This window comes from Pleuronectes platessa, chromosome 17, assembly GCF_947347685.1.
Source record: "Pleuronectes platessa chromosome 17, fPlePla1.1, whole genome shotgun sequence".
NCBI classification, from domain to species: Eukaryota; Metazoa; Chordata; class Actinopteri; order Pleuronectiformes; family Pleuronectidae; genus Pleuronectes; species Pleuronectes platessa.
In genome coordinates, this window is record NC_070642.1 from 18,642,747 (window position 1) to 18,665,440 (window position 22,694).

Sequence of the window (22,694 nt, forward strand, 5' to 3'; positions counted from 1 at the left end):
TAATTCGGCTCACGGGCATGTTGGATTCATTTAACACAGGCACATTATTTATGAGAACTGCGGGGGTTCTTATTGAATTGAAGTCTTCTCACGAGCATATTGCAGCGTCTCCGTACAGCTGTATGTGGACAGGAAGCAACCAGAAGGATTATTTATTGATGGTGGAGACTTCACAAGAACAACACAAATACTTTATGTCAACAGCACGGCTCAGCGCATCCCTCCGATATCTTCGAGTTGTGTTTTTTATTTTTCATCGTGACTACACACACACACACTGTATTTTCTTTACAACCCAGTCTCATCAGAAAATGTTCAATGGCAACGTTGGTCCACTTGGACCGACGTTACCATCTCACAATCTGGCCTCTCAGATTGTGAGATGGTAACATTTAGTCCTCCCATTGTTTTGCATTGGCGTGTTCTCACGTCACGTGACTCTCAAGCTCCCGTCTGCGGAGAGGAAAAAATGGCGGAGATTCCTTGTTTTTTCAGATAAAAATATAATTTTGTAACTTAGTTTGGGCATAAAAATACATTCTGACACCATTTCTAGCGAGAAATGTGGTCTTTGCTTCCACAGTCTTCAGCCAGTTCGTGCTTATGATAAATATTTTAATAGTTATCACGCATGTTTTTATCGTTGCTATGATGGTTGCCATGGCACCACGGGCGCAGCTTGGTGTTTAAATCACAGTCCCTGCGTGGTGTCCTTCAGTGATCGTGAATGTTATTCATGTTATATAATAGTAATATTTGAGGCTAGATTACATCTCTAATGAGAAGGATCATGCGAGTCTGTTTATACCGAGGCCGGCCCGAGTGCGCGACCGGCCCGAGCGGCGCGAGCCGAGCGGCCCGAGTGCGCGAGCGGACCGAGTGCGCGAGCGGACATGACGTGTGGCTGTCGTAAAAAACCCTATTTGTAAACAACCAGCCCTTTAACTCGGGGCTGCGTCATAAACACGGCGCGCTTGGAAGACCACGATGTCATCTTCCTTCTGTCAGGTAAGTAGTTTATTGTTTTTAAAGATCGTTACGATCTAGGTTTACAGTCCGAGTGCGGAGAGAGTCCGTCAATCCACACTATGGACGCTGTTCATCAGCTAATACGCCATTGTTAGCCACATGCTTCAGCCCACGGTAGCCTGTGCTACCTGGGAGGTGAATACATGGTTGTTGAAAGCAGTTCAAGACGCTTAGCTCATCATTGAGGGACGCTACAATATAAATATAAACATGAATTTGATTTATGAATGCTTTAGATTAATAAGGAGTGTATTTGTCTACCATTACTCCACAATATCAGGTCAATTTGGTTTAATGTATAGTATGCACTATGACAATAATGTTTCCATGTTATGGAGTTGCGATTCATTTTATAAAACAATTGCTATGTTCTGTTTTTTAATCAAGGAGGATCCAAGTGAAGCTACAGGAGTTTCATTAACGTCAACAACTTGGACCAAACAGTTTGTTTTGCTTGATGAAGAGCAGGAAGGGCAGCCTGGAGAGAAAGAGAAGCCGGGTTGAGCCCACTACCATCATCCACGTACCACGAGGAAGATGAGGGAGAGAAATGATCCTACCATTAAAGAGGTACTTTTAAGTTACATACCAGAAAAAACATTTTATATAATTTGCCAAATATACATTTTTATTAAATCCCCAAAGTACACTTGCTGAAATACAAGTTAATATCACACTGAAAGAATTTTGATCAATCATGCTTCCCTGCTGTGATTGTTTAACTAGGAAAACAACTTTTTCCACAGGAAGGCAAGTAAATTTAAGGAATACATGTGCAAAGTTTTCCTCTGTTATGTATAATGATGACCCCCATCAAACATAATGTTAGCAATATTTACACCTTTTAATTTATACTGTTTATTTCTGTCTACATGTGTGAATTTGCCTTCATTAGTTTCAGAAAAGAGCGATGATGTATCGGTCAGTGGGCGGCAGCACGAGACTCCGCAAACTAGTCTGTAAGCAAAGCAGACGAAGGCATCGAGGTTGCGGCCTGCCATCATTGTTATTTTGCTTAAGGGACTGAATATGTTTCATGTAGAAATATTAGCATTTCCCTTATATCTACCAAAACTGCTTGTTTCACAGACTGCAGTTTTGTTTTGATCCGATGTGGTGTGCAAATACAACCGTATCTGCAATGGGTTGTGGGGCATTAACATTTGTAACTCTAATTTTGTTTTGACAGACTGTGAAAAGAACGTTGAGAACATCACCACTCTACAGGAAGACACAGTCCAGTAATGGGTGTCAGAAGTTCAGTAGTGAACGACAGGTACTGTGGAAAAATATGTGTCATTGTTGTACAATGTCCTTTGACTCTGTTTAAACAAGGTCAACACAAAAAGGTTTGATTGTAAACTGATATCGGTATGAATTCATGTTATTCTCCTCGTCAAAAGAAACAAACAATCCAAATTACCTGCAGAAAGCCCTTGATGGACGCTTCAGCTGCATCGTCAGACTGGTGAGACAGCAAGATGCCAACTTTAATGCCAATTTATTTGTGTAACATTCTGTGACCAAATGTATAGATAACTTTTTGTAGATTGTAAAAATAGATAACCCATTTATTACAAAAAAACTACACTAGAATTATCGCACTGCGTTGTATGACTCCGCTAACCAGAGCAGTGTCCGTCTACATATTTCTACATATTTTCTCTCATATAAATGACACTGTATCTCTTGACAACTGAAACCATAAGATGAGGTCAGTGTGGCCTTGATCTTTTTACTTTAAGACAAATACAAAGTTAGACAATCCGAAAACATGCAGTTATGCCTCCGGCGACTCGCTATTGCAGAGGCATTAAAACCGTAGTGTAGTAGATTGGATTTTATTGGTGTTACATTGGACATCTTGTATGGGTACACCAAAAAATATATTTGGTTTCACATTCTAGATGGCAATAAGCAGAGTCATCAACTCAGGAAAAATATTTCTGTAGAAAAGAAAGCCTTGTATGTGTGTATGTATACATACACACAAACGCACAATTGAGACGTTTTTGTCTTTTATCATATATTCTCAGGCAGTACTGATGCATTTACTGAGAGGGGACGTGAGGGCCTACTCTGCGTGCTCAGAGTTCAAGCCCAGCAGGCTGCAGCGGGCCTGACATATTCTGGAACAGCAGCACAGTCTTTGGATGACTCCTCTGAAGATGAAAACATGGCGAGGTACTTCTCCACTGATGAAGAACTGTGAGGGCTGTGATTAGCTACACTCTCTTGCTACAATGCTACTCATGCTACTCCCTGGCAGCCTTAGGAAGGCATTAGCTTGCTGTGTGGTAGCTGTTAGCTTCAGCATTTTTAGTTTTTAGTGGCCTGTCTGACGTTTATGTTAAAAAAAAATCAGAGGGAACCATCTTCATAATTTAACACTATGGTTTGTTTGTGTCCTTCAGTTCTTCTCAAGAGAAGCAGTACAGGTGTGCCTCAGCTCCACGGTCCCTCCTGCAGCCTCCGCTCCTGATGCTAACCTCATGTCTCCATCACACCAAGCAGCAGACCTGGATTGACAGACCTTTCTCCAGAGCTGCCCCCTCCCTCTGAAACCCCCCTCTCCAAAACACTATTTGTGTAGTTTTTAAAGTATTTTTTGCATGAGAATTGTTGATCATAACATTTCCAGCAGATGCCTTAATATAATGTTTGTGCACAATAAATGACATTGATCATAACATAATGGTATTTCCTTGCACTTCTACACCATGATATTGTCAGATAAGATGCTGATTACATTAAAGCAGTGAATGCTCTGCTTTAAGCAACATAAACACACAATGATTCAATGGATCTGAAGTAGAATGGGCACATTACATTCTGTAGAGAATGCCTCAGTTATGGAAGTCAGAAAATAACTTTTCTTTATCTGAGGTTCCAGCCATTTATAGTCACAGCAAAGCACACAGGTCTGGTTGTCTAAGTGGCGCCCATATCATATTGTTTAAGATGTGTAACATCAAGTTTGTGTTTCAGTGCAAAATTAGTCATTAGTCAAGAGTTCACCATCTTGTTTACACTAAAATTAGGTGACCCAGATGTTTCACAATGCAATCTGATAAGGTCTTATGAGAAACATTCTTAACATTAAAGAAATCAACACAGAGGATAGCAATATCTGTTTGACTTTAATCAGTAGCTGGTAATCGGCAGCCTGACTTATTCAAACACATTAATACTACAATGAATGAGGCAGGGCCTTCTATCAGAAATCAACTATATCGTCACGTTATGTTTCTCTTGAGCACATGGAAATTACCTTCAGCTTCCACTTACTGTCACCTGAACCATACTGTTATTTCTGTATCTACAGTGACTTTTAGGAAAACATATACTAGAGGGCAATGTATAAACATTAATACATCTTATTTATATAGAGCTTTTCAAGAAGTGCAAGTACTAAACTGAGGGAAAGCTAATACAAACAATATATATATATATCTTATTTCCATGTGCCAGGACAGCCTCACACTTGGATATAAACCAATTTTAGAATACATTTGCTTATACTGGAGATCTTTTAAATTAATGTCCCAGAAATGATTTCTGATGGAAAACCCCTGCCTTATTCATTGTAGTATTAATGTGTTTGAATAAGTCAGGCCGCTGATTATCAGCTACGGATTAAAGTCAAACAGATATTGCTATCCTCTGTGTTGATTTCTTTAATGTTAAGAATGTTTCTCATAAGACCTTATCAGATTGCATTGTGAAACATCTGGGTCACCTAATTTTAGTGTAAAGAAGAAGGTGAACTCTTGACTAATGACTAATTTTGCACTGAAACACAAACTTGATGTTACACATCTTAAACAATATGATATGGGCGCCACTTAGACAACCAGACCTGTGTGCTTTGCTGTGACTATAAATGACTGGAACCTCAGATAAAGAAAGTTATTTTCTGACTTCCATAACTGAGGCATTCTCTACAGAATGTAATGTGCCCATTCTACTTCAGATCCATTGAATCATTGTGTGTTTATGTTGCTTAAAGCAGAGCATTCACTGCTTTAATGTAATCAGCATCTTATCTGACAATATCATGGTGTAGAAGTGCAAGGAAATACCATTATGTTATGATCAATGTCATTTATTGTGCACAAACATTATATTAAGGCATCTGCTGGAAATGTTATGATCAACAATTCTCATGCAAAAAATACTTTAAAAACTACACAAATAGTGTTTTGGAGAGGGGGGTTTCAGAGGGAGGGGGCAGCTCTGGAGAAAGGTCTGTCAATCCAGTTCTGCTGCTTGGTGTGATGGAGACATGAGGTTAGCATCAGGAGCGGAGGTTGCAGGAGGGACCGTGGAGCTGAGGCACACCTGTACTGCTTCTCTTGAGAAGAACTGAAGGACACAAACAAACCATAGTGTTAAATTATGAAGATGGTTCCCTCTGATTTTTTTTTAACATAAACGTCAGACAGGCCACTAAAAACTAAAAATGCTGAAGCTAACAGCTACCACACAGCAAGCTAATGCCTTCCTAAGGCTGCCAGGGAGTAGCATGAGTAGCCTTGTAGCAAGAGAGTGTAGCTAATCACAGCCCTCACAGTTCTTCATCAGTGGAGAAGTACCTCGCCATGTTTTCATCTTCAGAGGAGTCATCCAAAGACTGTGCTGCTGTTCCAGAATATGTCAGGCCCGCTGCAGCCTGCTGGGCTTGAACTCTGAGCACGCAGAGTAGGCCCTCACGTCCCCTCTCAGTAAATGCATCAGTCCTTCCTGAGAATATATGATAAAAGACAAAAACGTCTCAATTGTGCGTTTGTGTGTATGTATACATACACACATACAAGGCTTTCTTTTCTACAGAAATATTTTTCCTGAGTTGATGACTCTGCTTATTGCCATCTAGAATGTGAAACCAAATATATTTTTTGGTGTACCCATACAAGATGTCCAATGTAACACCAATAAAATCCAATCTACTACACTACGGTTTTAATGCCTCTGCAATAGCGAGTCGCCGGAGGCATAACTGCATGTTTTCGGATTGTCTAACTTTGTATTTGTCTTAAAGTAAAAAGGTCAAGGCCACACTGACCTCATCTTATGGTTTCAGTTGTCAAGAGATACAGTGTCATTTATATGAGAGAAAATATGTAGAAATATGTAGACGGACACTGCTCTGGTTAGCGGAGTCATACAACGCAGTGCGATAATTCTAGTGTAGTTTTTTTGTAATAAATGGGTTATCTATTTTTACAATCTACAAAAAGTTATCTATACATTTGGTCACAGAATGTTACACAAATAAATTGGCATTAAAGTTGGCATCTTGCTGTCTCACCAGTCTGACGATGCAGCTGAAGCGTCCATCAAGGGCTTTCTGCAGGTAATTTGGATTGTTTGTTTCTTTTGACGAGGAGAATAACATGAATTCATACCGATATCAGTTTACAATCAAACCTTTTTGTGTTAACCTTGTTTAAACAGAGTCAAAGGACATTGTACAACAATGACACATATTTTTCCACAGTACCTGTCGTTCACTACTGAACTTCTGACACCCATTACTGGACTGTGTCTTCCTGTAGAGTGGTGATGTTCTCAACGTTCTTTTCACAGTCTGTCAAAACAAAATTAGAGTTAAAAATGTTAATGCCCCACAACCCATTGCAGATACGGTTGTATTTGCACACCACATCGGATCAAAACAAAACTGCAGTCTGTGAAACAAGCAGTTTTGGTAGATATAAGGGAAATGCTAATATTTCTACATGAAACATATTCAGTCCCTTAAGCAAAATAACAATGATGGCAGGCCGCAACCTCGATGCCTTCGTCTGCTTTGCTTACAGACTAGTTTGCGGAGTCTCGTGCTGCCGCCCACTGACCGATACATCATCGCTCTTTTCTGAAACTAATGAAGGCAAATTCACACATGTAGACAGAAATAAACAGTATAAATTAAAAGGTGTAAATATTGCTAACATTATGTTTGATGGGGGTCATCATTATACATAACAGAGGAAAACTTTGCACATGTATTCCTTAAATTTACTTGCCTTCCTGTGGAAAAAGTTGTTTTCCTAGTTAAACAATCACAGCAGGGAAGCATGATTGATCAAAATTCTTTCAGTGTGATATTAACTTGTATTTCAGCAAGTGTACTTTGGGGATTTAATAAAAATGTATATTTGGCCAATTATATAAAATGTTTTTTCTGGTATGTAACTTAAAAGTACCTCTTTAATGGTAGGATCATTTCTCTCCCTCATCTTCCTCGTGGTACGTGGATGATGGTAGTGGGCTCAACCCGGCTTCTCTTTCTCTCCAGGCTGCCCTTCCTGCTCTTCATCAAGCAAAACAAACCGTTCGGTCCAAGTTGTTGACGTTAATGAAACTCCTGTAGCTTCACTTGGATCCTCCTTGATTAAAAAACAGAACATAGCAATTGTTTTATAAAATGAATCGCAACTCCATAACATGGAAACATTATTGTCATAGTGCATACTATACATTAAACCAAATTGACCTGATATTGTGGAGTAATGGTAGACAAATACACTCCTTATTAATCTAAAGCATTCATAAATCAAATTCATGTTTATATTTATATTGTAGCGTCCCTCAATGATGAGCTAAGCGTCTTGAACTGCTTTCAACAACCATGTATTCACCTCCCAGGTAGCACAGGCTACCGTGGGCTGAAGCATGTGGCTAACAATGGCGTATTAGCTGATGAACAGCGTCCATAGTGTGGATTGACGGACTCTCTCCGCACTCGGACTGTAAACCTAGATCGTAACGATCTTTAAAAACAATAAACTACTTACCTGACAGAAGGAAGATGACATCGTGGTCTTCCAAGCGCGCCGTGTTTATGACGCAGCCCCGAGTTAAAGGGCTGGTTGTTTACAAATAGGGTTTTTACGACAGCCACACGTCATGTCCGCTCGCGCGCTCGGGCCGCTCGCGCGCTCGGGCCGCTCGGGCCGCTCGGCTCGCGGACTCGGGCCGGTCGCGCACTCGGGCCGGCCTCGGTATAAACAGACTCGCATGATCCCATGGCAACCATCATAGCAACGATAAAAACATGCGTGATAACTATTAAAATATTTATCATAAGCACGAACTGGCTGAAGACTGTGGAAGCAAAGAGCACATTTCTCGCTAGAAATGGTGTCAGAATGTATTTTTATGCCCAAACTAAGTTACAAAATTATTTTTTTATCTGAAAAAACAAGGAATCTCCGCCATTTTTTCCTCTCCGCAGACGGGAGCTTGAGAGTCACGTGACGTGAGAACACGCCAATGCAAAACAATGGGAGGACTAAATGTTACCATCTCACAATCTGAGAGGCCAGATTGTGAGATGGTAACGTCGGTCCAAGTGGACCAACGTTGCCATTGAACATTTTCTGATGAGACTGGGTTGTTTCTTTACCACGAAGAGCCATTCTCACAGAAAAACAATTTGTGTTGTTTTTTTTATACGTTGTTTTTTCCTCCTATCACTTCCAGACGGAGGTGTGAAGTAAACAAAAGCATATCAGTACAAACAACACGTCCTGTGTGAAAAGTAACTACTTAAAAAAACATTTAACGCTTTAAATGTGTTTGTGTGAATTTCTCTTTTAGGGGTAGAACAAGGAGAGGCAGAATGGTTGAGACTTTAATCACCTGTATGTGCCTCGGTGTGATGCTCAATCAGTAAATCATTAGTCAATCAGCACCAAGTCAAAATGCAAGAGTCTATTTATAGAGAAGACACGTCAGAAGTGACGGTTAAATAAAAGTTAAATGAAGAATTGAAATGAATCGAGCTCATTAAGCCGTTAATCGATGATTTATCAGCACCACCCACTGTGTTCTCCTCCCTACAGGCCCTCGCCATGGGGATGATGACAGAGTACTACCATTATATTTTTACTACCCTGGTAAGTACGCCGGCACTTGTTTAATGTTGGGGGGGAAGAAATGCAATTACACACCATGCATGTTGCGTGTCTTTTTATTTTTTGCACGGCTCTATCTGTTGTTTAATGTGTTTGTAAGGTTGTGTATTTCTGCAAATGCTCATCTAGTTTTTTTACTTGATGCCAGGCGAAGAAACATCCATCTGCCCGAGTGTCTGATAACAGCTTCTCTTCTCTGAGAACAAAATTAAATACCAGGAGCCGCTCAAAGGAAAACGTCCTCAAAATGCTCTCACTTTGTGTGGAGCATTTTGAACCTGAGCCACAAACCCCGACTTGCTGCTCGAATAGAAACGCTCGGCCTTGAGAAGCTGACCCGTTGTCATATTGGATTTTTAAATAAGAAATTAGCATTTAAAGCATCCGCCGCGGAAAAACAAAAGTTTTCCAACGCGTGTTTTTCCGAAACTCCGCAGCAACCTCCCTCACCCCGCCGGGCTGTCCACGGCTCAGAGCGCAAAAAAAAAAACAACAAAAGCAGTTGGAGATATTTTATTCTGACTCTGGCAGCGATTGAAGTCCTCCAAAGTTCTTTGATGCCGCCACTACAAAGATTGCCGTGCTCCAGAGGAAGAGCAGCTACATCTTCTCTGAGCACACGGGGAAAACAACCGAGGACTGAGAGCTCAGATAATAGCCCCGAGCAGATGAGACCGTCGCCCATTTGGTCCCATTATAGTTCTAACAAAACAAATGGCCGTGCTGGGTGTGTGTGGTTTTGGAGCACGGTCGCCAAAAGGCTGAGTGAAGAGGTGGGAGAGAATCTGACCCCGGCAAAAAAAATAAAATAAGGCATTTACCCGTGTGCAGGACGCCGCAGCTCCCCCCCGAGTGCATTCACATAAGAACCAGGCCCTAGATGAAAGGGGGAAGGGGGGGGGGGGGGGGACAGCAGGTATGTCATCAGGAAAGGAACGAGAACAGTGATTATAGTCGTGTTTCGGCCACATGCTGCTGCTGCTGCTGCTGCTGCTGCTGGTGGAGATGGAAACATGCCTGCTCCTAACATCAGCCAGTGTTTGGCAGGTTGGAGGCCACCGCGCCGGCCAAAGCTGCCGCACACTGGTGCCGAGCCATCCGTGTGCTGCTTTCCGAATGGGACAGCAAACATTGACCGTGACACACACACACAGACACACACACAAACACACATTCTGTATCCAGTGTTTTTTGCTGCTGCTCCGTCAACTGTGTGGTTTCATCCCAGAGACATCTGCCTGGTGCGGTGCCAGACGAGCTGCACGCAGGACAATCGGGTTGTCCTTTCACTTCCACATGATAGATGGCACTCCCCCAGCAGCCTGCCTGTAACCTTGAGAGCTTCGCCTTAATCAGGGCGACTGCCTCAGCATGAGATGGAATGACTCCTGAAACACCTTCAACCGCACTTCTCCCTCTCACCTCGTTTCGCCAAAGCTGACACTCAACCTAATGTTTTAATTTAGAATCATCCAGGTTGTGGAGAATGAGCAGGAATCGGTCATTTTGTTGCAGCTCAATCGCGTCTGGACCTTTTTGTTTTATGCTTTCAGGACCTGTACGCCCTGGACATGGAGCCGTATCGTTTCAGCGGCGTCAACATGACGGGGTTCCGCATCCTCAACACGGAGAGCTCTCAGGTGACGTCCATCATCGAGAAGTGGTCGATGGAGCGGCTGCAGGCCCCCCCCAAGCCGGACTCTGGCCTGCTGGATGGATTCATGACGGTAGGGCCTGACTTGTTTTGTTCTGCTTACGTAACGCACAGGGCATGTCGTGCATGTGACCGAGTGGAACCGTGTGTAGCAGAGTGCACCTTGGGGGATATCGTGTTGGAGGCTCTTCTTCATGAAGGTGGATTCTAATTGTATTGCTTTTAGAGGAGAATTAGTGAGCACCAGGTGTCGATCAGCGGTTCCATGGTGTTGGGGCGCGTGGGGCTTGTGGGCTGGCGCTCGTGGGTCTAAATGCTCAGTAATGAGGCGGTGTGAATGGTAATAGCCGTTTATCTGCCCTCCTGCCTCTCACGACTCTCCTCTGGGAGCGTGGCCAAAATATGACAGTCTGTCAGTGTTCATGCAGAGAGAGGCAGCAAATTGGATGGAAATTATGGCCTTGGATTTTTTTTAGGATGCCGTCCAAAAAAGCCCGGGATAAGGTGATTTGAAAGTGAAAACTGGAATGGAGCTCATGGACGTTCAAGGTGCCTCTCGGTGTCTCTTGCTGTAAACAGTCAATTTACCCCCCCACCCTCCCTCCTCCTTCCCTCATGACACCTTACTTGCAGACAAACACCTTCTTTTTCTTTTTCCTCTCCTTCTTTCAGCCGCTCTCTTTCTTTCTTCTTGGCAGATTTGGGATCAGAAATCTGCGTAATGAAAAAAAGTGTCTTTGCTTCAAGGACCTAAAGACGAGCCTTCATATTAGACGCGGTGCCTGATGCCTGTTCATAAATCAATCACAATCAAAATGGAAAAAAAGTGTTTTAACTTGACTTTTCCCTAAATAAAGACATGTAAACGTCTTATCAGAAACGTGCACACTGCTGTAAATATAGAAATAACAAATCATATTTCCCTCCAGCGTTAGCATGTGCATCCCGGTTTTCTTTTTCCCGTGTGGCACCCGAGTGCAGATAAACCATTAAAGCAGTTATGTATGCAGAAAGATTAATGCAATGCACAAAGAGGTTAAATGACTTAACTTTTTTTTCCTCCCCTCCACCGGAAATTAATGGATGTTTCATGGAGACTGTTGAATTGATTAATTAGCATTGAATGAATCATTTTGTCAGATCCCCGTACCGCATATTGACACATCTCACTGGACCAGAACTCGTGTTAAATAATAAATAATACGTCCAAAGCCTCGTGCAAGCTTGATAAAGTACTTCATTAGAGCGCTCTATTGACAAACCCAGCTCTGATGTGTTTCAGTCTGTCGAGCGCTCCTCCCTGAGAGGATTCTTCTTAACCAGCGAATAAAGAGATATCGCGGCGAGCACATCCAGCCACACATTGTCATTTTAATGCTATATTAAAAGCATAAGCGGCTGTTTATCAAAACCAGCTCCTGCCTCCATTAGGAACGCATGGATTTAAATAATATTTGTTGGTTTCTCTGCAAATCACACGTTCTTTAATTAATTTGTAGATGTGTCTGACGCTTGTGGGAGGAGCCAGGTGGGGGATGATTCAATTAAAATATGGGAGGGCTGCAGCGGCCAATGAGTGACCTTGCATCCCCCCCACCCCCGACCCTCCCTCCAGCCCTTCTCTCTGTTTTCCCTCTCTCTCTTCGTACCTTGTCGTTCCCCGCTCGTTGACCAGGCAACAGTTGTGTGGCGGTGGTGGCGGTGGTTACCAGGGCGACGCCGTTCCGTGTCACCTTGTGATTTCACGAGGGATTGATTGATTGAGGATGGGGGGGGGGTGGGGGGGGGGGTGAAGTAGGTAAAATGGTGGCGCAGGAAGCAGGAGGTGGGAGGGGGTTGGTTGATGATGAGAGGGAGGAAGTAGGAGGAGGACAGGCAGGCAGGGGGGGGGATGTTTTCTCACACCACTGGCCTCCCATTAATGTGGGCTGGTGTAAAACCACAGTGACACTCGGTGCCTCGGGGGGGGGGGGGGGGGGGGGACGCATAATGAGACCCGGCCTCTCAACTCTTTCTCGGACACGGAGCCACGCAGGACTCGAGCGGGGGGGGGAAGCTAATTAGTGTGGAGTTTGTGGGCGTGACATCGTCGACTCTTCACCCAAAATCCCCGGAGGTGTTTACAGCTCAAACTGTTTTTCCCCCAAACTTCATTATCAGTGTGTGAATTAAAAGCAGCCTGTGTGTTTTTCGATATCTACATATACAGATTAGATCTTTTGTTTTTATTTTACACATTTTAATCTGATCTTTATTCCGTCCCATCTGCGTATAATCATCGCCTGCAGCTAATGCCATATTCGATTTGAATGCTTTGTTGTAATTTGAATTCTTCTAAATCCTCCATTCACTAAACTAAGTATATACTTGGATTTAATTGAGGGAGAGGGGGGTGGGTGGGGGGGAGCTGTTTCCCAGTGGTGTGCGTATCTCTGAAGCTTTGGGCTGCAGCTATTTCCTCCATCTACATCGTTTCATTTTACGTCTTTCTTTCATTGAGCTGTAATTACCACAACAGAGGACTGGGTTTTCTCCAGTGTCATCAACACAATTGAAAGTTCTGGTGTAATAGCTCATAATAATGACTCTGTTATTAATAGAGAGCAGATGTTTGGGGCGATGTGTGTGTGTGTGTGTGTTCGTGTGTGTGCGGGGCGATGAGGCTGCTCCTCTTTTTAATTCACAGTATAAAGAAGCCCCCAACACTAATACGAGCTAAATGACTCGGAAAAACACATCAAGATACTTCACCTGCTTCCGAATGTGAGTTCTCTCTCCGTCATCAGCAGATCTGCAAACACACCCCCGAGCGATGACATTAAGTCGGCACAGCTCTGTGTAAACTTTCCCAGGATACTGTAAATAATTGCTAATGACAATGATTTAAAAAAGCCTGGCCCCTAATGCACGAGTGTAATTGCCTTTCTTCCTCCTCCTGCACACTTTGCATAATGCTTTTGTAGCTGTTGTGACACGTGGATGATTAAAGAGATATATTTTCCACTTCCATAATTCTGTGTACTCTGGTGCATCTTCAGCTGGAGCTATTCGTTCGCCGTGTTCGCATTTAGTTACTGTTTCCCTATAAAGTTGTTATTGGCAGTCTGCTGTCTCTCTCTCTCTTCCCCCCCCCCCCCCCCCCCCACGGGACACAATTTGCAGACGCACGCACGAGGGGATTGGTCGATGCACGCGCACACGCTGATGTCTCAATTCAGCGAAATCTGGAGCGTGAAAGCTGTGATCTGCTACAGGAAATCATTTCCTACCCCGTTAATTTTGTGACACATTTCACTAATCAAAACAAAACTCCCTGCCTGCAGCCTGGTGCCCGGCGAGGGCCCCCGCAGACCTGCAGAGATTTATCTGTAATTTGTGACCGACTTGACGTTTGTGGGCCGTGACGCTGCCGCTCGTGTAAATCTCTCCCGTGAGTCGAGCCCCTGGTTGTTGTTGTGAAAACTAAATCCAGAGCGTGCATGTACAGTATTTTATATTCTTTGATTCATCATCAGTCTCAGGATGAATCCTCTCAGCCCCAGTTCCCTTGGTTGCAGAGTTCAAGTTGTGTTTGTTCCCCCCCCCCTTCCTCCGCCCCGGGCATCAATACAAGTGTTGTTTGGAGCTGAACTGAGATACTGTGACTATTTTAACTTTTTTATTGTAGATGTTGGAGTTTTAAATGTGATATTTTGATTTTTGAAGGTGATCGACAAATTGTTGCCTCTAAATTTATATCTGTAAGCAAGATTACACAAAAACAACTGGACTCATGGTTTTACAACCTGGTAGAAGGATGAGGTTTGGGTCTCGTTAAAATTTGGTGCAGGTCCAAATAAAGATCTGGATCTAGTCAATTTAAATGTGGTTTTAATAAGGGGACCTACATGGGGGGGATGCACACTAGTGAGGGTCATTATTCCAATGCACTTGTTATATTAACAAGCTTTAATGTGTTTGTTGTTTACATCTGTTTACATTGTTTCAGACTGGGCCTGTTAAATAATCTTAGTACATTACCTCTCAGAACATATAGGAGTACATTTACTGCAGAGCCACAGTGAGTACACTTTGAGTGGATATACCTAAACTCCATTTAGGCTTGAATTCTGGATACTGTGAGCAGCGAGTGAAGTCCGAGGGGAAAACGAGAGGAAGCAGGTTTTGCTGAGGAATGCACAGCGAGAGAGAGAACAGACACCTTGCTGCATTAACAAGGACTGCTGGGAGTCGAGTGGGAGCCGCCCACACACACAGAGGAGCCCGCGAGGTGGCAGCTACACTCTCGTTAGAGCGTGTTTTACCGTGCATGTTTACATACAAGCGTGTGTTTGTAATGTCCTGTACCGAGCTGTGAAACACGCCGAGCGCCCGGTGCAGGATGTCTGATTCAGTTCCCCACGTTTAGAGGCTCCTCTGAAGCGGGGAAGGAGGAAGGTGGGGGGTGCTTGGCTCAGGTTTGGCCTCGCCGGCAGGTTTGTTATGGGGGGGCACTCGGCTGCCTGTAATCTGACAGTAGAGGGAGAATCCTCACACATGGATCCCTCTCCCTGCGAGCTGCATCCACACAACATGTCCTCCTCATCAGGGTCCTCAGCATGAGTCTGGAGCCAAATGTGGTGCTCCCCAGTGGATGTGGTATTGAATAGAGGACATACACTCTAATTTAGCCTGATATATATCACTGCACCAGTGAACTCTACTGGATATTAGATCCGGCATTTAGGGAGTTCTGTTATTTGTTTGAGGCCGACTTCAGTCTTCACCCTGCAGCTTAAATTCATTCCTGCAGCACATTCAATGAACTCATCTCTAATATCCATACAGAGCAGTTCTGTGCAGCGGACTCTGTTTGGATGCGTCGACCAATACATCAGCTTGACTGTGATTATTGCAGAGTTACCTCAGATATATTAGTATCAACATTTCAACCAATTAGTGGGAAGGAGTTGAGGCAGAGAAATGCCCCCAAACTGTCCAGAAACAGAAACAGCATTTTTCTAAAGAACATTTACAAGTTTACTTTTTATCTTTCAACCGCACACCCAGGCTATCACACGTTTTACACATCTTCTCTTCTCCTTCATGCTTGAACTGTCCGTCAGTAAAGATGGAATACTCAAAAAATATCCTTATAAAACTTCAGTATATATTTTGGTTACAGAGCTATTCCTGGTTTATATATCAGAAACGTTTTGGTCATATGTCTCTTATTAGGTATCAATGCAACCTGCTTTCCAGCTCTTTTTGCAGCTACATAGAACCTCGAGTCGTTTTGATGAAGCATTTGATTACAGGACGCACACATGCACCCGGTCGATTGCGTCCATTACGCCGATGTGATCTCACTCCGTCTGATCCCAGTTGGCAGAGGAGCGAGCCTTTTAAAGACAGCGACTGTGGAGAGCAGACACTCGATGCCCTGTGCCGGGCACCACCAGCTGGGCTTGGCACAGCATCAACATTATTAGCACCACTGCTCCCTCGGTCCACAGAAGCCTATTGTGGGCGAGAACAGGCGGAGGGAGCGGAGGTATTTAAAGGGAGAGATATATTATCCTTTGTTTTTTTAAGCACATTTCACTTTAATGTGGCTCTGATTTATTATCTTTATATACTAAAAAAGAAAAAAGGGATATTCCGTACAATACAAATGGGTTAAAACAACAAAAACACACAAATATCCTCCTGCAGGTCACATGCGACAGACATTCCTCGACAGTATAATGCAAGCAGGCGCCTGCTGGTGTTATATGGGACAATAAAAGCCTGTGCAATCAGGGAGTACAACCATCATCAGATCACTATCACACAATCAGCCCCTGGAGACGGGTGCAGGCAGCGGGGGGGCCGAGTGTCATGGTCACACCGGTGCTCAGGGACATTGGCTGGCCTTGGGATCTTTAGGACAAGCTGTCATCCTTTGACAGGCGGCTCCTCCCACCACTTTGCACATACACTGTACAGAATGTATAGAGAAAGAACAAGAACAGTATATATATAATCAGGAGCAGAGATTGTAGTTTATACTACACTACATTTAGTTACTAATTTCCCCAAAAAGTATGAAAGATGATGTGTTGTTTGAGAAAAATTATATCTGCCCACCTATGGCTCCCATGAATTTATGATTTATTGCCAGTGCATTTCCAGCACAAGACTCCTTTCCTTAGACTTCTGATAAAAAGTCTTAAATCACAACAATCTCCTTCGAACAAATCACATCAGAGTAGATATCATATCATATTTTTGCACGTGCATTGTCGTGACCCACAAATGAAAATATCTCTAGAGAAATGCGATGCACGAAGCACGTCTCTTGTTTGCACACATGGAAAACAAAGAGGATTTCACGCTGTATTGTTGCACCATTAGTGCTACGTTCAAATAAGTGCCCATTCTCATGAAATATAAGATAAACAAAAGCTGTTCCTGCTACACTTTTTGTTTTTTAATTGGTAGCATCGGTCTATGTGGGGTTTGTGGAGTGGCGCCCTGTTTGCTCACTGTTTAGGAGCACCCCAGATGTAATTAACACTCGCTGTGTTGTTTACACTATAAATCAAGTGCGGACTCCCTCCATAGCGCCTGTACCCTCTCCACCAGATGGTAGCGAGATGCCAAGGACTGTTTAGCCGTCACAACAAACTCCTCTCTCCTCCTCCACCTCCTCCTCCTCTTCCTCCTCCTCCACTCCGCAGCGTCCGGCTCTAACTGCTGGTTGCCCAAGCCGCCGAAGCCGAGCTCTTCAGTGACTCCCCGTTTAATCACAACTCTGTCTTGGCTTGTTTTCAAGGGGTTCGACTTGTGAAAGCTTTGTTGCTGTGGAAATATCGGACAGTGTAAGTAATGAACCAGGGGGGTGAAAACCCTGTGGAGTGGGCACCTACCTAGCCTCTTTAGCTAGACCTGGCTGGAGGCTGATTAAATATGAGGAAAGGCCATCATGTTAAACAGCCACTTAATCAGAGGTAGGCTAGGCAGCGTGGTGCTAATTAGGCCGGACTCTGAAGTGGACAGTGCTGCCAACAGCATGCTGTGGCCTGGAGGCTCTGGTGGGACACCACTGCTCGGAGGATTCACCGCCTCTACTTTGACAAGTGTCATATTGGTGGCTCCTCGTGTGCAGCGCCCAACAGTAACAGCCTGTGACATTTCCAGCCACACTAGTAGCATCGCTCCGGGGGGGATCGCAGCGTCCGTTTGTCCACCGCTCCAGTCCAGACCACAGACTGGATGTAAAGATGGACGACGCGTCTCCACTTCCTCCCACTATCCAGACATTAGGCCAAAGTATCCTGGATACGACTGGTACCATCTCGCGCATTGGGAGCCAAAGTGTGCGCTAATTGGAAAATGTTTCAGCCATTAATCATGTATTTCACCCCCCCGTTTTTATGCATTAATTAACTAATCAGAACAAAACTTACTGAATAAATTAGCACTTGAATATATTAGTGTGATAGGAACTATGTAAAATGACAGAAACCATGTTCATGATGATGTCTGATCCAGACAGAAATATCTCCACTATTACATATTCATGGCCTAGAGAGGATGAATCCTACTGACTCTATAGATTCTCCCGACCTCTCCACTACCATGACCTTGAGGTTTACAGCTTTGTTTGGATTGAAATACATGAACAACTGGAAACATTGTCATGAAATGTACACACGTGCACATATTCACCTCAGAACTGTAGCAACTCTGGTTGATCCTCTGATGTTTCACTCATTAGCAGCTCAGATTTCAAATCTTGCCAATCAGACATTCACAAAAACATGAGTTTGGGTTCAGTATCTTGCCCAAGGACACTTTGGCATGTGGAATGGGGGAAACCGGGGTTGAACCGACAACCCTCTGGTCAGTGGACCAGAATCTGACCCTATTCATCAATACTGGGGGAACTATAAGTTGAAAATGATGTGTGACAGTGTGAGATTAAAGTGGAATTTAAGTTTCAAAGTTAAAGCTTCTGTCAGTATTTGATAAGAGAAAGACAACATCAATACTGAATAAATGTATATTCACACCCATCAAGGAGACTTCAGCTCCCTCTCTCATCACTCCCACAGGAACCTTTCTTTTAAACTATAGAATTCTCTGCTGTGTAGTTCTTTATCCCTCTTTAAAGTGCACTTAAATCTACAGTAGAGCCTTGAATGTGCTTTCACATAAATCCATAAATCGATGGATCCGTTACCCAGGGGTCCTCATCGTGAGAAAGCCGGTTCTTACTTCCTTTCCCTGTGACAAAAACCTAATTTTAATTCTAACATGCTGAGGCTCTGTTGCCTCGGCATGTGGAAATGCAATGTGAGAAAGGGATTAAACCTCCAACGCACAAAAGAAAGAGTAGAAATGACAGTGACGGCGCTGGCAAAGCCTCCACATATACCCACGGCTCAGTGAAATACTGGAGAGAGCAACCCGGGGGAAGAAGAAGGAGGAGGAGGTAAGATGCTAAAAGAGAGACAAAAGGAGAAGAAGGGAAGGAGAGACGGAAGTGAACTGGAGGTGAACAGGCCGTCAGAGAGGAGGAGGCAGAGAGAGACGGAGGGAGAGTTGGAGACAGAGAGAGATGACACCAGGAGCCCCAGTCACCTGAGGGCTTTCTCTTCCTCCTTCTCTGTTAGGAGGCCTGGAAAAAGCCGTAATGTGGCCCATGAATCACATGTGTCACATTTCACTGTTTCTCAACTCTTTTTATTTTATTACTGGAGTGAAACTTCTCTACACAGTGACAAGGTTTGGTCACCGAGGGCCTCACGTAGCCACCATCACCAGATACACTGGGTTCCATTTTACCTTAAGGGTAAATGAGCCAATTTAAACAGAGAAATAGGGATAGAACAAATCCAGAAAATAAAAGTAGAGAAACTAGAGATGAGACAATTGGAGACAATGACGTCAACATGTGTATCACAGTCTTATTGGTTTGTTATCTCCACCGAGGAGGTTAGGGTTTCACCCCCGTCCATTTGAGTGTTGGTTGCTTTGTTTGTTGCTTTGTTTGTTTGTTTGTTTGCAGCAAAAACGACTGAACAGCTTCCCATGAGCCTCAGTGGAGGGTTGGGACAGGTGCCAAGAAAGAACCCATTAAATTTTGGCACGGATCTGAATAAATCCTGGAAATGTTTTATTCACTTTCTTCAAGTTTCTTTTTTTTTGACATTTTCACCAATTTCTCAGAGGAAAACATTCAAGGGTCTTGGTGAAAAAGATCACACATATTTCAGGGACTGATATCTGTGAGTGTTTGGTGCAGCTTGATTGGATTGGTGTGGCCGGTTCTGGACATGAGCCATTCCGGTTCAATATATGTGAGTGTGATATCGTAGAATACAGACTGGGAGCCTTCTTCCGGCAACTAGAAAACAAAGTTTGCCTAAAAGCAATAAAATATATACACATCTATTCGACTGGCCCTTACTCCTTGTCTGTTTGGACAGGAAGGGGCCGGTTATTTCACCCTGGTTCAAGTCCTTATGCTAAGCTAACAGGCCGTGTCCCTCGGGAGAGTTTCATCATCTCCATTAAAGCAGAAATGAGGATTTAATGGTGTCTTTTTCTCACGTGGAAATCAGCTTTTGACGAGTGAAGGTTTAATTGCTGAAAAAATCATGAAGTTTAAAATAAAATGCAACAATTTAGCTGACAGCGTAATACTACGAGGGCGATACGTGCGCTGCGCTGACCGTGTGCGGTGAAGCGGCACAAATACACATAAACTATGGAATGAAATGAATAATTACCTCCCTCTTCTATCAAATCATCAAACCCCCACGGGCCTGTCTGTGATCTGAGGGCTGAGACTTCACGCTCGGAGAAAACAATGAGCTTCTCTCTCTCTCCTCTCTCTCTCTCCCCCCTGATGACATTGTGACTCTGCTGCTGATGGCGATGCTGCCAGTGTGTGTGTGCGTGTGTGTTTGTGTGTGTTGCTTCCCTGTGCCTGGCAGCTTCAGTCCAGCCATGTGTGGTGAATAACAGGTCAGTGTTAATCTTATTAGGGCTAATCAGATGTATGTGATACGTACAAACAGTGGAGCTCCACAAGCAGCCGCCGCACACGTCCATCTCCAGACGGGTAGTGGGGCGTGAATGCGTGTGCGTGTGTGTGTGTGTGCTTGAGTGTGCATGTGTGTGTGTGTGTGTGTGTGTGTGTGAGTGTGCGAGGAGTGCTGGGTAAAAGGGTGAGTGATTGAGAAGAGGCGAGAAGAGAAAGAGAGATGTCGTTTGTCAGGGTGCTACGTTATCAGTGGAGTTATGGAATTATGCACAGGTGGAGAGCTGCCTTGAATACTGATGCCGTAAAAGAAATGAATATTTTTGTGTACACACACTCACACAGACAGACAGACACACACACACGCAGCAGCTACAGCTCACTAGAGTTTGCAGCTCACCTGCTCTAAAGGAGGAAACTGCAGGCAGATACGACAAATGAGGCAGAAGCCTCTGGGAAGCCAGCAAGTTGAGTTTTGTCACTGTGTGTTTTTTTTTTGTGTACACACCACATCCTGCTAATTGGCTCCGGCATGTGTGTTGATATGCTCCTCACGTAGCACGTTCATGAGAGAGAGAGAGAGAGAGAGAGAGAGAGAGAGAGAGAGAGAGAGAGAAATGGAAAGCAGAACTGAGATATCAAGGCCTGGAAAAGAAAGATGCAAAGTGGGGGGGCGGGGATGTGAGTCATTTGGCGAAGGCCAGGGTCATCTACGAGTACGTCTAGGGAAGCGGGGGGGGATTGTGTGATTTTGAATGATTACGTGGGTGTTGGAGAGGGAGAGAGGGAGAGAGGGAGACAGAGAGAGGTGAGGCAGCAGAGGTCCTGGGCAGTTTGTTTGAAACCTTCCATCTCTGTCCGAGTTTCCCCCCGTGGTTGAAGATTGGTTTCGCATTAAGCACTTAAAAACAAACACCCCACAGGACCTGTGCTTGGCTGCGAAATAAATACCGCGATCGCTCTCAGATTGTTTTGAACTGAGCGCAATCTGCCGGTGGTGTGAGCCGTCGGTTCAACTCCCCACATCTCTCCTCCTTCCAGCGACCACCCCTTGTTTTTTTTTTCGCTTCCATCACGAGGGGAATTTTTCAGGAATTGTTCTGCACCAAAGGCAAGTCGGGGAAAAAGATCTTTACCGCATAAATCATCCGAAGCCGGGGCGATGTTTGATATATCACGTCGGGCAAAAGTTAAAAGATGAGGGAAATATTTCCAGGGAGGGTTGTTAAGTCGGCGGTGGGGGGGGGGGGGGGGGGGGGCTAACGGAATGACATAAATCATTCAAACAAAGAGGCTGATGGGGGATTCAGGGGAGTATTTTGGCTTCGGAGTGCAAACACAGGAGCGACTCAGATGTGTTTGCACTGAACAACATCTAATAAACTGTTCCTCCTCCTCAAATATAAACGGATCCATCTTTGTGTTACAACAAACTAATTCCCGTCTCTAATGTCGCCCAGATTAATCCGGCAGTAAACATATTAACTGTCAGTGTTGTTGTGAGGCCATTTCAAAGTCTACATCTTGAAACTAGATTCCTACGCAAATACTGAATATGATTTATCACGTTGGCATAGGTTTATCACTTTTGTTATGTATATTTTGTATCCGTACATTTGTATTCCTCCACTACGGTGACAACCAGTGGCCAGAAACAATGGATATTCTGGTTGTACATCCGTGCGATACTAGTGAACATGATATCTCAAGAAGTCCTGCAAAGAATTTCTTTAAATTTGGTGCAGACATTCACTTGGACTCACAGGTGAAGTGATTCGAATTTGGCGCTCAAAGGTCACTTGAGCCGTTTGTTGCCTTGTGAACACGATATCTTACGAGCACTTTGAGGGATCTTCTTGAAATTTGGCACAAATATTCACTTGGACTCCCGGATAAAGTGATTAGTATTTGGTGGTTGAGGGTCGAAGGTCAACGTCACACTGATCTTACAAAACACCTTTTTATGTCTTGTAAATGCAAAATCTCAGGAACACCTTGAGGAGATGTGTTTAAATTTACTTCAAATTTTCACTTGGACTCCAGGATGATGAACTGACTTGATTTTGGTGATTGAACT

At 43.9% G+C, this 22,694-nt stretch overlaps 1 protein-coding gene and 2 long non-coding RNA genes across 3 annotated transcripts in view; 2 read left to right on the plus strand and 1 right to left on the minus strand.

Moving 5' to 3' along the window:
- Positions 1–22,694, plus strand: part of LOC128460090 (glutamate receptor ionotropic, kainate 2-like) — a 63,431-nt gene that overhangs the window by 22,672 nt on the left and 18,065 nt on the right. The window contains exons 5-6 of the mRNA XM_053445126.1: positions 8,880–8,933; positions 10,505–10,678. Of these exons, the coding sequence (XP_053301101.1) occupies positions 8,880–8,933; positions 10,505–10,678 (228 nt within the window). The remainder of the gene's footprint in view (positions 1–8,879; positions 8,934–10,504; positions 10,679–22,694) is intronic.
- On the plus strand, positions 904–3,692 carry LOC128460092 (uncharacterized). Its single transcript, XR_008342180.1, has 6 exons — positions 904–1,008; positions 1,417–1,599; positions 2,219–2,305; positions 2,433–2,497; positions 3,066–3,213; positions 3,444–3,692. It is a non-coding gene; the product is annotated as an uncharacterized LOC128460092 (long non-coding RNA).
- LOC128460091 (uncharacterized) lies at positions 5,155–7,959 on the minus strand. Its single transcript, XR_008342179.1, has 5 exons — positions 7,830–7,959; positions 7,239–7,421; positions 6,341–6,619; positions 5,625–5,772; positions 5,155–5,394 (listed from the first exon to the last, which is right to left on the minus strand). It is a non-coding gene; the product is annotated as an uncharacterized LOC128460091 (long non-coding RNA).